The 13,637-nt window shown below is 38.1% G+C and overlaps 1 protein-coding gene and 1 non-coding gene across 2 annotated transcripts; both read left to right on the top strand.

Moving 5' to 3' along the window:
- The first annotated feature begins 1,308 nt into the window (after positions 1-1,308).
- On the top strand, positions 1,309-3,028 carry LOC112509582 (allene oxide synthase-like). Its single transcript, XM_025114602.1, has one exon. The coding sequence runs from the start codon at positions 1,309-1,311 to the stop codon at positions 2,797-2,799; it is 1,491 nt and encodes a 496-aa protein (XP_024970370.1). The 3' UTR covers positions 2,800-3,028.
- A 10,502-nt stretch (positions 3,029-13,530) lies between these two features.
- On the top strand, positions 13,531-13,637 carry LOC112510619. The gene has a single exon (XR_003068997.1). It is a non-coding gene; the product is annotated as a small nucleolar RNA R71 (small nucleolar RNA).

The raw sequence follows: 13,637 nt of genomic DNA, 5'->3' as shown, positions 1-13,637 counted from the left end.
TGCATAAGTACAACTTCTTAAAGCTCTATATTTGAATTCGTGTAACTAACTGCAGATAAACATAGTCAAATATATTGGATAAACATCTCATGTTAAATATAAAAAATCTAAAATATAATTAGGATAATCATTGAGTTCTAACAAAATATTTAGTTATTATCTTTATAAAAAATTATATTATTAAACCTAAATTAAATTTCTTTGTTACTAAAACTAAATTAAATTATAATTAAAAAAATTGAATTAAGAAAATTACATCGAAACACAAGAATTTTTAAAAATATTAATTTAATACTGATATCGATATATTTTTTTATCAAAATTTTATGATATTTTCAAATTTATATTTTATTCAAAAATAAAAACATTATCGGTTTCTCAAAACCACATAAAAGAAGAATAAAATAAAACACTGAAATCAAGATGTGTCTTAATGCATTGCACGAATACCTTTCTAGTAATCAATAATATAAGAGGAGATGACATTGATGATAAGAACATCTTTAATATGGTTTTCTATAAGAACCTTTTCTTATATTTTTTTTTTCACTCATCAAATTAAGAACTCTCTCAGAAACTCTACAATAAGAACCTCTTTTTTTTGTAGGTCATGTTGATTTTTCCAACATCATTTAGTATATATAAATAATTATGAGATGGGTTTCGGTGAGAATAAAAGTTAAGGTGAACAATATAAAAGGGATTTCCACATTAGATGCACATTGAGATGAGATCCACCGAATCAATCTTGTATCAAACGTGATTCATGAATGAGTTTAAGATTAAATATGATCAAAGGTCTAGATTCATTCTTGCGCAATCTATTACCTAAAAATAAGAAAAATGTCACTTATTACAAACTTTATGGTAAATAATCAAAATCCTTATTCAACCGTCTAAGAGATATTTAGGAGGTGTTTGAGATTGCTTATCAAAACTGTTTTTTAACATATTTCAGTCTGACATCGGAGATAAGTTGTTTTCTAGTGTTTGGGTAGGAAGAAAAAAACTGCTTATACCGGTATCAAACCGATAATAAGCAATTTTTGATAAATTAAACCTTCTTGACTTATGAAAATCAACTTATTATCGGTTTACTATTTTAACCCTCTATTTTGTGTAACACCCTTTCTTCGAATAGATATCTCCAATAGACTGTGCACATCAATATTCATCTTCTCCGTAAGACTGTGCACATTGATATCATCTTCTCCAACAGCAACAGGCACATCGATACTCTTCTCCACATATATCCATTGTCTCTATATATACTTCACCTTGAATACCATTTTCTCCACACTCCCAAAAATGTCTTCCTCTCTTACTTCCCTCGAGAGCGCAGCCAGACTCACCACCTCCTCCACCGTCATCGATGTAGATCCTACCAACGAGCTCCCTCTCCGTGAAATCCCAGGTTCCTATGGAATTCCCTTTTTCAGCCCTATCAAGGATCGACTCGAGTATTTCTACGCCGCCGGGGGCCGAGAAGCCTACTTCAAGTCCCGCGCTGACAAGTACCAGTCGACGGTGTTCCGAGCCAACATGCCACCTGGTCCATTCATCGCTAGCAACCCAAAAGTCATCGTTCTCCTTGACGCCAAAAGCTTTCCCATACTCTTTGATGTCWCCAARGTCGAAAAGAAAGATKTGTTCACCGGAACTTACMTGCCGTCGACCAAACTCACCGGCGGCTACCGTGTTCTCKCCTACCTAGACCCATCGGAGCTGAGACACACTCAGCTTAAGAACCTACTGTTCTACATGCTCCAATCATCCTCCACCAGAGTCATTCCAAAATTCGAAGAGACATACACCGAACTCTTTGCAGCTCTTGAAGTCGATTTAGCCCAAAACGGTAAAGCTGCCTTCAATGACGTAGGTGAACTAGCCGCTTTCCGGTTTCTCGGCCGGGCTTTCTTTAACAGCAACCCAGAAGAAACGAAGCTCGGAAAAGATGCTCCGAAGCTGATTACGGCGTGGGTTTTATTCAGTCTTGCGCCGCAGATCAGCATCGGGCTTCCATGGTTCTTGGAGGAACCTCTTATGCACACATTCCAGTTGCCGGCGTTCCTGATAAAGAGCAGTTACCAGARACTTTACGATTACTTCATRTCCGTTGCTACTCCGATSTTKGAGTACGGAGCAAYATTAGGGATTCCGWYAGAMGAARCTGCACAYAAYATCTTATTCGCTGTTTGTTTCAATACTTTTGGTGGGATAAAGATCCAATTCCCCAATAYACTCAAATGGWTGGCCCYCGCCGGAAAAGATTTACATYTGAAATTGGCGSAGGAAATCAGARGTGYTATTAAAACCKTCGGCSKAGGTAMCCTTACATTGSYGGCGATTGAGCAGATGCCAYTACTGAAATCCGTCGTGTACGAGGCCCTCCGGATCGATCCACCSGTGCCACTGCAATATGCAAAAGCCAAAGTAGATCTTACAATAGAGTCACATGAAGCTCGTTTTAACGTCAAGMAAGGGGAGATGTTATTCGGGTTCCAACCATTTGCAACCAAAGACCCGATAATATTCGACCGACCGGAAGAATTCATCCCCGATCGGTTCGTCGGTGCCGGAGAAGACCTGTTGAAGTACGTGGTATGGTCTAATGGACCGGAGACCGAAGATACGTCCGTCGCAAATAAGCAATGTGCTGGAAAGGACTTTGTTGTGTTGATCACAAGGTTGTTCTTGATTCAATTTTTCCGGCGATACGATACTTTTGAGGCGGAGGCGGTAAGCTCGGAATTGGGGGCGACCATTACACTGACGTCCCTGACGAAGGCCAGTTTCTAGGGGGCTAATTGGGGGCATGGGAGGACTACAAAACGTGCATAAAACTATCGTATTTTTCTTTCAAAATAAGCAAATAAAAGCAAGTGATAAAATGGAGTGGGTTTGCTGCAATCTTGTGAGGATATCTATCACCATTGTTGCATGGCAGGGGCGTTGATATCGATATCAAGATTGTTTTGTAATTGTATTATTATTATTCTTCATGTATGGTTGGTTGAATATATTGTGAGACTCGTTATACGGTTAACAAATAGACCCTCGGTAGCGTATCTTCAACCAACGATACAGAAACAAATTCATCTGCAACCTTGCTAAAAAGCTAAATAAATTCTTGGATAGCCCAGTAAATACATTTAGGAGGAAAGTTTTGGAACGAAACTAATCATTATTTTTTCTTCTCTTTTATTTACTCTCGTCTATTTTTTTTAAGAAAATCAGTATTTTACTTTCCTTTTCCTTCCTTTTCGCCATTAAACATATTTCAAAAACACAGTATTAGCAATATACAAAGATGTTAAATAATAATATACAAAGATAGTCGTTGCATTTTTTTTAAGTAATTAAATGATTGAATTTTTTAGAAATGTAATCACTTTTATAGAAAGTAGTATTTCAAATTTCTTGAACTATTTTAATATTTTATAAAATGATATATACTTACAATCATTTATATGTTATTATTTTAAATTATATCATATAACTGTTTTATACGTTATAGACATTACAGGTTATTCAACATACATACCGCTTAGGTCTTCTCCGCCACCATGGTATCAACATATAAGTTTTGCAATTGGGGACGGACAGGCACGAATCGTTCGTGTTCATCCAGTGAGCATTATGTCCCCACAATGGCGGTGCAAATGCATGCCGACACTATGATCGCTTGCAAGTAATAAAGTGGTACAAAGTACTGAGATCGTTCCTACAGAAAAGGTACTACTGAGATTCAGATATTTTTCATGAACTTCTTGCACGAGTTTCGAGTTGTAAATAAAAGTTGGATTTTTGTTTATAAAAAAACCGAAATAGAACCGACTAGCAAAATAATGAAATAAACTTCTAATATTAAAAAATGAGCATGGGTGCAAGTGTTGCTTAAGATAAAATTAGCAATACAATGGTTAGACTTTTATGAGTTGTTTATAAAAGTTTCAATCTCTCGAAAGTGAACTTTTATAACTGGGTCTCATAAAATTCCATAAGGTTTTTACGTTTATCATTTCGAGACTTGCCGATCTAGCTAAAAAGTAAAAGGAATGCGATTCTTACCCAAATCTCTTTGTGATAATAATACCTATTGTTTAACCCCTAGCTAAATACATACAAAATTCGCGTCTCCACGTAATTATTCAAAGACTCTCTCGAGTTCTTTGTGCATCACTTAAGCCATATTTCGGATCCACCTATCTCTGGGTCTAAGATCTAATATTAACACTTCAAAGTGATCGGCTTATCCGCGTCGAGTTTAAGTCCCGTCTTAATTGATTAAGTTAGGAAGTGATAAAAGATAAAAAAAACACCCAAATATTATATAAACATCCTAAGTTAAACTCACACTCACACTTATACGAGTAATTTAGCTAGACATAATAATTAAAGACATAAAATAATACTGAAATATAAATTGCATTAATGTAAAACTAAATTACAAGTACAAAGAAATAAAATAATGGACTAGAAATTGAAGACATAAATTAAAGATATAAATTAAAGACATAGATTGAAGACATAAATTAAAAAGCTTAATAATAAAAGAAAGAAACAGAAGAAGTGAGACACAAAAGGTATTTTGTGTCTTACTTGGTGTTGTTGGTGCTTTTGTGGTATGTCTCCAAAATGACTTCTCAAGCCTCTTTATATAGGGAAGAGGAAGGGAGCAAGTACACCCAATTATTACCCCATGGGTAATTAGTACAAGGCTAAAAAAAATACAAATAAAAATAAAATAGAAGAAGGAAGACAACTCATATACAGCTGGAGAAAATATCTGGATGAATCTTCAAGCTGCACGTTTCCCTAGAAGCAGCAACAAGGTTCGTAGACATCTCACAGTGGTGCCACAGTGGGCAATGCTATCAGAAAATACAGGTTTCTGGAATAATACTTCTTCCTTTGTGTTTCATCATCTTTTAAAAAAAATTTGGAATAAAAGAAGAAAAACAAGAAAATTGGGTATTTAATAATAACAAAAAGAGATAAAATAAATAGGAAATAACTCTTAAAAATAAGAGTTATCATACCCCCAAATTTAAGATATTACTTGTCCTCAAGTAACAAAAATGTAAGGAATATGAACAAAGAGGAACAAGAAATCATGACTTACGGAGGGGCGTTGAAATCTTGTCGGGCTTGAATGTTGTGCAACTTCCTTTCTTTGATATTCAAGGTGCAAAAATTAATCGGTGGAACTTTTATCGGGTTAGTGTTTTTGGCTAAAAAAAATTCCCCCAAACTTGTCTTAGAATGACAACAATTGCTTTGAATGATTTTGCCTTTTCGCATCTTTTTATTGTGTATTTGACACTTTCAAGAAACCCAAAAAGTTATATTCACTTTTTGTGTTTGGGTTAAAGCATTTTGCTTTATTTTTTCTATTTTTGTGTGTCTTCCAATTTTCCGAAAACATTTGGTACTTCAAGAATTTTTTTCTCAATACTTTGGGATACAACCTCCCCCAAACTTAAACCGAACAATGTCTGCATTGGAGAAATGGGTTTAAAGTGTTTGGTTTGGTAACAATAGAAAGTGTTTGGGCCAAAAAATGAAATATGACCCACGTCTTTTTAATTTTTGCAACCCAAAGATTTCATCAAAGAAATTGCACCTGAAAATGAAGGAATAAGCCAACGATATACCAACAAATTATCAACGCCCAATAATAACCAAAAGTAAGTTAGATAATCAGTTAATCAAAAGACCTAATCCATAATTAACAACCGCCGTATATGAACACAAAAGGAGGCGGTCGGATAAAGTATTAAATACCCAATCCAAAAAATATTGTTTTTGAGTTTCAAAAAGTCATAACACAACACCTAGGAAGACAATCAATCTTTTTTACCCGTGTCGTCCCGACTAGCGGATGCCTTACCCTTGGCATCCGGTGTGGTGGTCCGTCGAATCTTCGGAAGCCTGACTTGGGGAGGCCAAAGGCCTCCGGGAATGTGCGGTATCTCCGAAGCTAGCATCACATTCTTGTGTGATATAAACCTGTTCACGACCCGGTTCCTATCTCGTGTATACATCCAAAACTTTTCTGAACATGTCGTAAGACCAGCAACTCGATCTTCGACTTGAGTGATTCTCTCGGTAATCTCATCAACCATCGTCCCCATCTTCTGGTTACATTTCTCCTATTGGCTAGCCATGAGTGACAACCACACCTTCGAACCATAACCCGTGGCCGTAGGTGGTATCGATGGTATGTCGGTAGTGGTCGGAGGGGTAGTTGCGGCTGGTTTGGAGGCTGGAACAGCAAGGTCTTCGGGCCTTCGTGGGCTATTGGCAGCAGGTCCAGGTGAGACTCGTGGGCTGTTGGCTGCAGGTCCAGGTGAGACTTGTGGTCCGGTAGCATCATCGGCTAAGTCGACATTCTCATGATCCGGCTTGTGCATGTGGTTGACCGTTCCTTGATCAAGCAAGGAATGGTTGAATGTGATGATGTCATACTCCGAAACAGGTACCCTCGTGGCTGTCAACAGCTTCGTGATCAAACCTGGAAAAACCAAACGCGAACTAGTTCGCACATTCGATGTTAGTATGGTTGAATAAGCGAGAGCGCCCACGTCGATTGGAAGTTCCTTTAGGATACAATATACCAAAATACACTTCGCCCGAGACAATGTACGATCATGCATGGAAGGCATGATATTGTGACGCACGAATTGAAACCACAGGGCTGCTTCTAACGTTAAATGCCCGGACATCAAAATCTTCCTAAGGTTGTTTTGAGACCAACCGTATTCGGGTAAAAGATGCGCCCGTGCGATCTTTTCTTCCGGTACATCAAATCCACCATCAATAAATTGTCGGTATGAACATACAAACGGGGCGATGAGACCAACCACCGAGTTTAACTTCGGTGTTGTCCAATTGACCCGCGTTCCTCGAATGACAATTGTGTCATTTTTGGAACTCCTGATAGTTGCGAAAAATTCTTTCACCAATATCTCGTTCATTTTGCATGGGATGGCTATCATGTTTTCCCAATGATGGGCAAACAAATGATGCTTTACGAACATCAATTTTTTGCTAAGTTTCGGGTCAAAAGTCCGTTCACAAAGAAATCTATTATTCCGAATAAGATCCAACCGATCATCAAAGGATGAAGATGTACCTCTATTGCACGAAACAGTCCGTCTTCGTTGCGGTGTCAAGACTGGAGTTTCTTCCTCTTTCGGCTCATAATCATCATCGAGAGCCTTCGTCACCTTTGCCTTTCCTTTTTCCCGCCATTGTTGGGACCTAGTCTTCGGCCCACTCGATGCTTGACTCGAAGAACGAGTTTGCCTTCTCTCAACAGTAGGGGCTGTTACCGGTGTTTGATCGGGCTGTTTATGGGTACCCATGGTCGATGGTGTCTCGAACATGAAGTTCGGGTTGTCTTCCCTCCGGTATTCCTTCAAAATCAAACATGATATCATCCAAACTTTCATCCTCACCCTCCCCCATTTGGTTCAAATCGAACCGTGAGTGATTTAGGGAAACATGTGGTGAAGGGGCTAGGGTTGGTTCATCCACATTGGGGATGGGTGTAGGGGTGGGTTGTGATGGTGCAATAGTGGGTGGGGCATAAGAGGTACTTAATGAAATGGAGAATGGTTTTGGGGTTAAAGATGATTCGGCCAAATGAGATGATAAAGCCACCCTTGTGAGGACAGCCATACCATCATCATCATAAGAGAGTACATTTGTGGTTGGGGGATGAGTGTTTTGTGGAGGAAGAAAAAGGAGGGAGACTTACAGTCGCTGGAGGGAGGTTGCGGAAGGCGGCAATGGTGCTCGTGGCGACGGCACTAGAGGTGGAAGATCCTCCTGTCGCCGATGAAGAGGGCTCGTCCGAAGAAGATGCTGTGGGTGTGGCTGTCTGAGTGTTACCACCGGTAGAGGCGGTGGCTGACTGTCGCCGACGAAGTGAACGCCGGGAAGGATGGTTGCGGACAGGTTGCTTCGGTCGTGCCATGGAGGAGCAGTTGGCCAATGGTTTTCTTGAAGAAGGAGGAAGATGAAGGAATGAAGGGAGAAATGAGGGAGAAGTGAATAAGTGGGTTTTTTCGTTTAAACAAATTTAAAATCTTGGGAAGGGAATTGTGTAGGATGATTTGAAAGACAATGATGACAAGACTATTTTCTTTTGTATTTTAAATAAATGATGACCCTTATTGTCATGATGTTTCCTTTGGGGGTACAAGTACTTGTACAAAATACAAGTATTCTACCCAATATTCAAAAACATATGTTTGAAAATAATCATTTAAAAAAATTTATTTTCAGGATTTTTTCAAAAAAAATGTCATTTTACAAAGAAAATCATGCTCTTTTCATCACCTTTAAAAAAATGTAGAAATTTCTTTCATCACCTTTCCATTTATTTTTTATAAAAATTTTGTCCAAAAACCCACTTATCAAATGCTAATCATCCAACAATTGTCCTTTAGCCAATGATTTGACCCATAAATCCTCATTTCACATCCACCCATGTTTACCTAAGGTGACATCACATGTCATTTCCTTAAAACCTCATTTTCCAACCAATTTCCCTTTACCAAGAAAAAGAATGTATTTGTTGACACAAGAAAAATAAAATGTTGCTGATTCTTCTTCAAAATTCGGATGACCCAGACAGTGGGCACAAACTTCTCACTGTCTACTCAAAAACACCAGATTTTCCTTTATTACTTTTTTTCCTTTTTCTCCATTCTTGCTTTCAAAATATTTACATGCTTTGAAAATCCTTTCCACAAATCACTGAGTTGGATCGATTATTCCCTCCAGGAGGAAATGCTTTATCCTATGCCCGTTAACCTTAAAAGTGTTGTTGTCCTGAGGGTTTAAAAGATCCACAGTTTCGAATTTTCCCACATTTACAATGGTGAATGGTCCAGACCATCTTGACTTAAGTTTTCTGGAAAAAAGCTTTAGTCGAGAATTAAAGATGAGAACTTTTTGATCATTTTCGAAAATTCGACGATTTATCCTACGATCATGCCAAAATTTTGTTTTTTCCTTGTAGAGTTTGACATTCTCGTAGGCATGAAATCTCCATTCTTCCAACTGATTAAGTTGGAGTTTTCTTTTTGCTCCCACCGATTTTGCATCCAAATTAAATTCATTTATTGCCCAAAATTCTAATTCGAGCGAGAGGTGACATGTTTTCCAAAAACTAACTGGTACGACGACATTCTCAAAGGGGTCTTGAATGCGGTTCGGTATGCCCATAATGCATCATCCAACTTGAGCGACCAATCCTCACGATCCGGTCTTACAACTTTTTCTAAAATATTTTTAATTTCTCGGTTCGAAAGTTCGGCAAGACCATTCGTTTGGGGATGGTATGTCGTAGCTACTCAGTGTTGGATGTTGTATTTGGTGAGAACGGTAGATAGCATTCGATTCATAAAATGCGTCCCTTCATCGCTTATCAAAACTCGGGGAGTTCCAAAATCGACTAAAATATTTTTATGTAAAAAATCGATTACCGTCTTCGCATCGTTCTTTGGGCATGCCTTAGCTTCCACCCACTTCGAAACATAATCAACCGCTACCAAAATATATTGATTATTAAAAGACATAGGAAACGGTCTCATGAAATCAATGCCCCAAACATCAAAGAGTTCAACTTCAAGAATGTTATTTAAAGGCATTTCGTTTCGTTGGGACAAGTTTCCTATTCTTTGACACTGCTCACATCTCTTCACAAAATTAAATGTGTCTTTAAACAATGTAGGCCAAAAAAATCCACTTTGTAAGATTTTTGCCGCCGTACATTGTCCACCAAAATAGCCACCATACGGTGAAGCATGACAATCCTTCAACAAAGATGAGATTTCAAAATTCGGGATACATTTTCGCAAGACCTGATCTGCTCCTATTTTGTAAAGAGATGGATCGTCCCATAAGTAGTGCTTACAACCATGAAGAAATTTCTTAAAACGTTGACCGTGAAGACGATGTGGCTTAAGCCCACAAGCAAGGTAGTTGGCAATATCGACATACCATGGAAGTTCATTCAGATAATTTTCTTGTATTTCCAGAATGTACTCGTCGGGAAAAGTTTCTCTTATCACATGGTTTCCCCCGCTTGACAATTTTCCTTCAATCCTTGATAAATGATCGGCTAATTGATTGTCACATCCCTTGCGATCAACTATCTCTAGATCGAATTTTTGCAAAAGAAGAACCCATCTAATAAGCCTTGGTTTAGCGTCGGTCTTATTAAAGAGATATTTGATGGCAGAGTGGTCCGTATGAACAGTGACTTTGGTGCCAATCAAGTAGGATCGAAAACGATCGAATGCAAATACTACCGCAAGTAATTCTTTTTCTGTGGTGGTATAATTTAACTGGGCATCCACCAAGGTTTTACTTGCGTAGTAGATGGGGTGAAAAATCTTGTTTCGCTTTTGTCCCAAAACGGCACCTACATACCAGTCACTTGCGTCACACATAACCTCAAAAGGCATGGTCCAATCTGGGGCAATGACAATAGGTGCCGAGACAAGAGCTTTTTTAATGGTTTCAAAAGCTTTTTTACAATCTGAGGTAAATTCAAAAAATTGATCGACATGCAACAAGTTACATAAGGGTTTTACAATTTTAAAAAAAAATCCTTAATAAATCTTTGGTAAAAACCCGCATGTCCCAAAAAACTTCGAATGCCTTTTACCGAAGATGGTTCGGGTAATTACAATATTACCTCAATTTTTGCTTTATCAACTTCCAAACCATTTTTAGAAACCATGTGACTCAAAACGATTCCTTCTTGTACCATAAAATGACATTTCTTCCAATTTAAAATTAAATCATGAGTTTCACATCTTTCCAAACTTTTCTTTAAATTGTCAAGACAATTTTCAAAAGATGTACCTATGGCGGAAAAAATTAACATCATGCACCGTTGGAAAGTGGTCGGTGCGTTATAAAGACCAAACGGCATACGCCTAAAAGCAAAAGTTCTGAATGGACATGTGAAAGTTGTTTTCTCTTGGTCCTCGAGTGTGATGTGAATTTGGTTGTAACCCGAGTAGTCCAAAAAGCAATAATATTCTTTTTCAGCCAATCTATCTAGCATTTGGTCAATAAAGAGCAAAGGGAAATGGTCATTTTTGGTTGCTAGATTCAATTGCCTATAGTTCATGTGAATCCGCCATCCGGTGACGGTCCTAGTAGGGATGAGCTCGCTTTTTTCATTGGTGATAACCGTGGTTCCACCTTTTCTTCGGTAGACATTTCACCGGACTCACCCATCCGCTACTAGAAATGGGGTATATAATACCCGCATCTAACCACTTCAAGATTTCTTTCTTCACAACTTCTTTCATAATGGGATTTAGTCTTCTTTGTGGTTGCACCTTTCCAACTCTATTTTCTTCCAAGATAATCTTATGTTGGCAAAGGGAGGGACTAATTTCTCTAATATCTGCAATGGTCCAACCTATGGCTCTTTTGTGAGCTTTTAATACCTCTATCAACCTCAATTCTTGTTCATTACTTAATTTTGAAGAAATAATTACGGGTAACTTTTCCTCCTCCATAAGATAAACATACTTAAGGTGACTAGGTAGTGGCTTTAACTCCAAATCGAGGGCTTTCTCTATGGATGGTGGTTGGACAATTCTATCCTTAAAGTCAAGTTGCTCAAATGCCGCTAAGTCTTCCAAATCTTTCAAATCTTTCAAATCTCTCAACTCATCATTTTCTTCCAAAATGTCCTCAAGATTTTCCCCAATGTTATTTTTGTAGGGAACGTCAATCAAACTTATTTCTAGATCTTCACCTAAAGCAGATATGACTGAACAATCGCCTACCTCTCCATGAAACTTAAGGGAATTAAACACATTAAATTTCACTTCTTGATCACTAACTCTCATGGTCAACTCCCCCTTTTGCATATCAATTAATGTTATCTCGGTTGCAAGAAAAGGTCGTCCTAAGATGATTGGGACATTCTTGTCAGCTTCATAGTTCAAAACTAGAAAATCGGCCAGAAAAATAAATTAATCGACTTGGACCAAAATATCCTCTATTTTACCCTTAGGATACGCAATGGACCTATCCACCAATTGTAAAGTCACAGTCGTCGGACGKACTTCACCTATTCCTAGCTTGTTAAAAACTGACAATGACATAAGATTAATGCTTGCCCCCAAATCACATAGGGCATGCCCTACTTCTTTCTCTCCTATAGAACATGGGATGGTAAAACTTCCCAGGTCTTTTAACTTGGGAGGAATTTTACAAGTAAGAAGTGCACTACATTCTTTGGTCAAAGCAACCGTTTCAAATTCATTCAACCTTCTCTTTTTATGTAAAATGTCTTTCAAAAATTTAACATAATTTGGCATTTGCTCGAGAGCTTCTACCAAAGGTATGTTAATATGGAGTTGTTTAAAGATGTTCAAAAAATTCTTAAATTACTCATCCACATTTTTGCTTTTCATTCTTTCTGGAAAAAGTAAATTCTGCAAATTTGGAGCTGATTGAATAGATCTGGTTGGTTGGACAGTGGGCACAATCTTCCCATTGTCGGAATTTTCAGCAGAGAGTTGCACATTACTGGAAGTTGAAATAGGGACAGTTTTCTGGACAAAAACAGATTTTTGAGTTTCTTCCTTGGAAGGACTCAAAATTGGAAATTTTGACATATCAAAAGCATGCAAAACCTCGTTTTGACGTGTCAGTTTTTCAACGGTTTCACTTATATCATCATTGACTTTTGAACTCTCCTCACTCTTACCCTTAGGGGTTTCCGTTTCACTAGGCAAAGTTCCTAAAGGTCTACACTTGAGATCCGCGACAAATTGGCCGAGTTGGGTTTCGAAACTTCTTAACGTTGCATTAGTTTGGTTTATAAAACCTTTAAGTAATGATTTGAGTGAACCACTACCATCCGATGCATTTTGCCTAGGCATGTGTGAGTGTGAGGATTGTCCATTTTGGTAGTTGTGCGAAGCAACTTGCCCATATCCCAGGGGATTTTGTGACCGATTTTGGACTTGAGTAACCCCGAGGGGCTGAAGTCCAGGATTTCTGGTCCAAGAAAAATTGGGGTGGTTCCTCCAATTTGAATTATATGTGGGAGAAAATGGGCTATTTCTAGCATGACTCCCAACATAATTCACCGAGACGGGATTTCCGGAGCAATATTCATAAGAATGACCCTCACCGCAAAAGACACAAGATTCAGTCATAGGTGGGTTGGACATTATGGATTGAACTTGATTATTCTCTCCATTCAAACGTAAATGGTTTTTAACCAAATTAGTTAAAGCTACAATTTGAGCATTTAAAGCAGAGATGACATCAATTTCATGGATGCCTGAAGCAGATTTAGAAACAACAACATGAGGATTTGACCATTCGGTATTATTATTAGAAATTCGTTCCAAAATGTCATATCCTTCGTTGTAAGTCTTAGCTGTGAATGTTTCACCGGCCGTTGCGTCAAGAATAATTTTAGCGGAATTGGAGAGACCATTATAAATTGTCTCCAATTGAATGCAATGAAGGATTCCGTGGTGAGGACATTTCCGTAGAAGGTCCTTAAATCTCTCCTATGCATTCGAAAACGCTTCATCTTCTTCTTGCCGAAACGTCATAATTTCATTTCTAATTTT

This window comes from Cynara cardunculus (genome assembly GCF_001531365.2).
Source record: "Cynara cardunculus var. scolymus isolate 2C chromosome LG 3, CcrdV1, whole genome shotgun sequence".
NCBI lineage: Eukaryota > Viridiplantae > Streptophyta > Magnoliopsida > Asterales > Asteraceae > Cynara > Cynara cardunculus.
The sequence above is the reverse complement of the archived record's forward strand: the minus strand, read 5'-3'. Positions and strand labels throughout refer to the sequence as shown.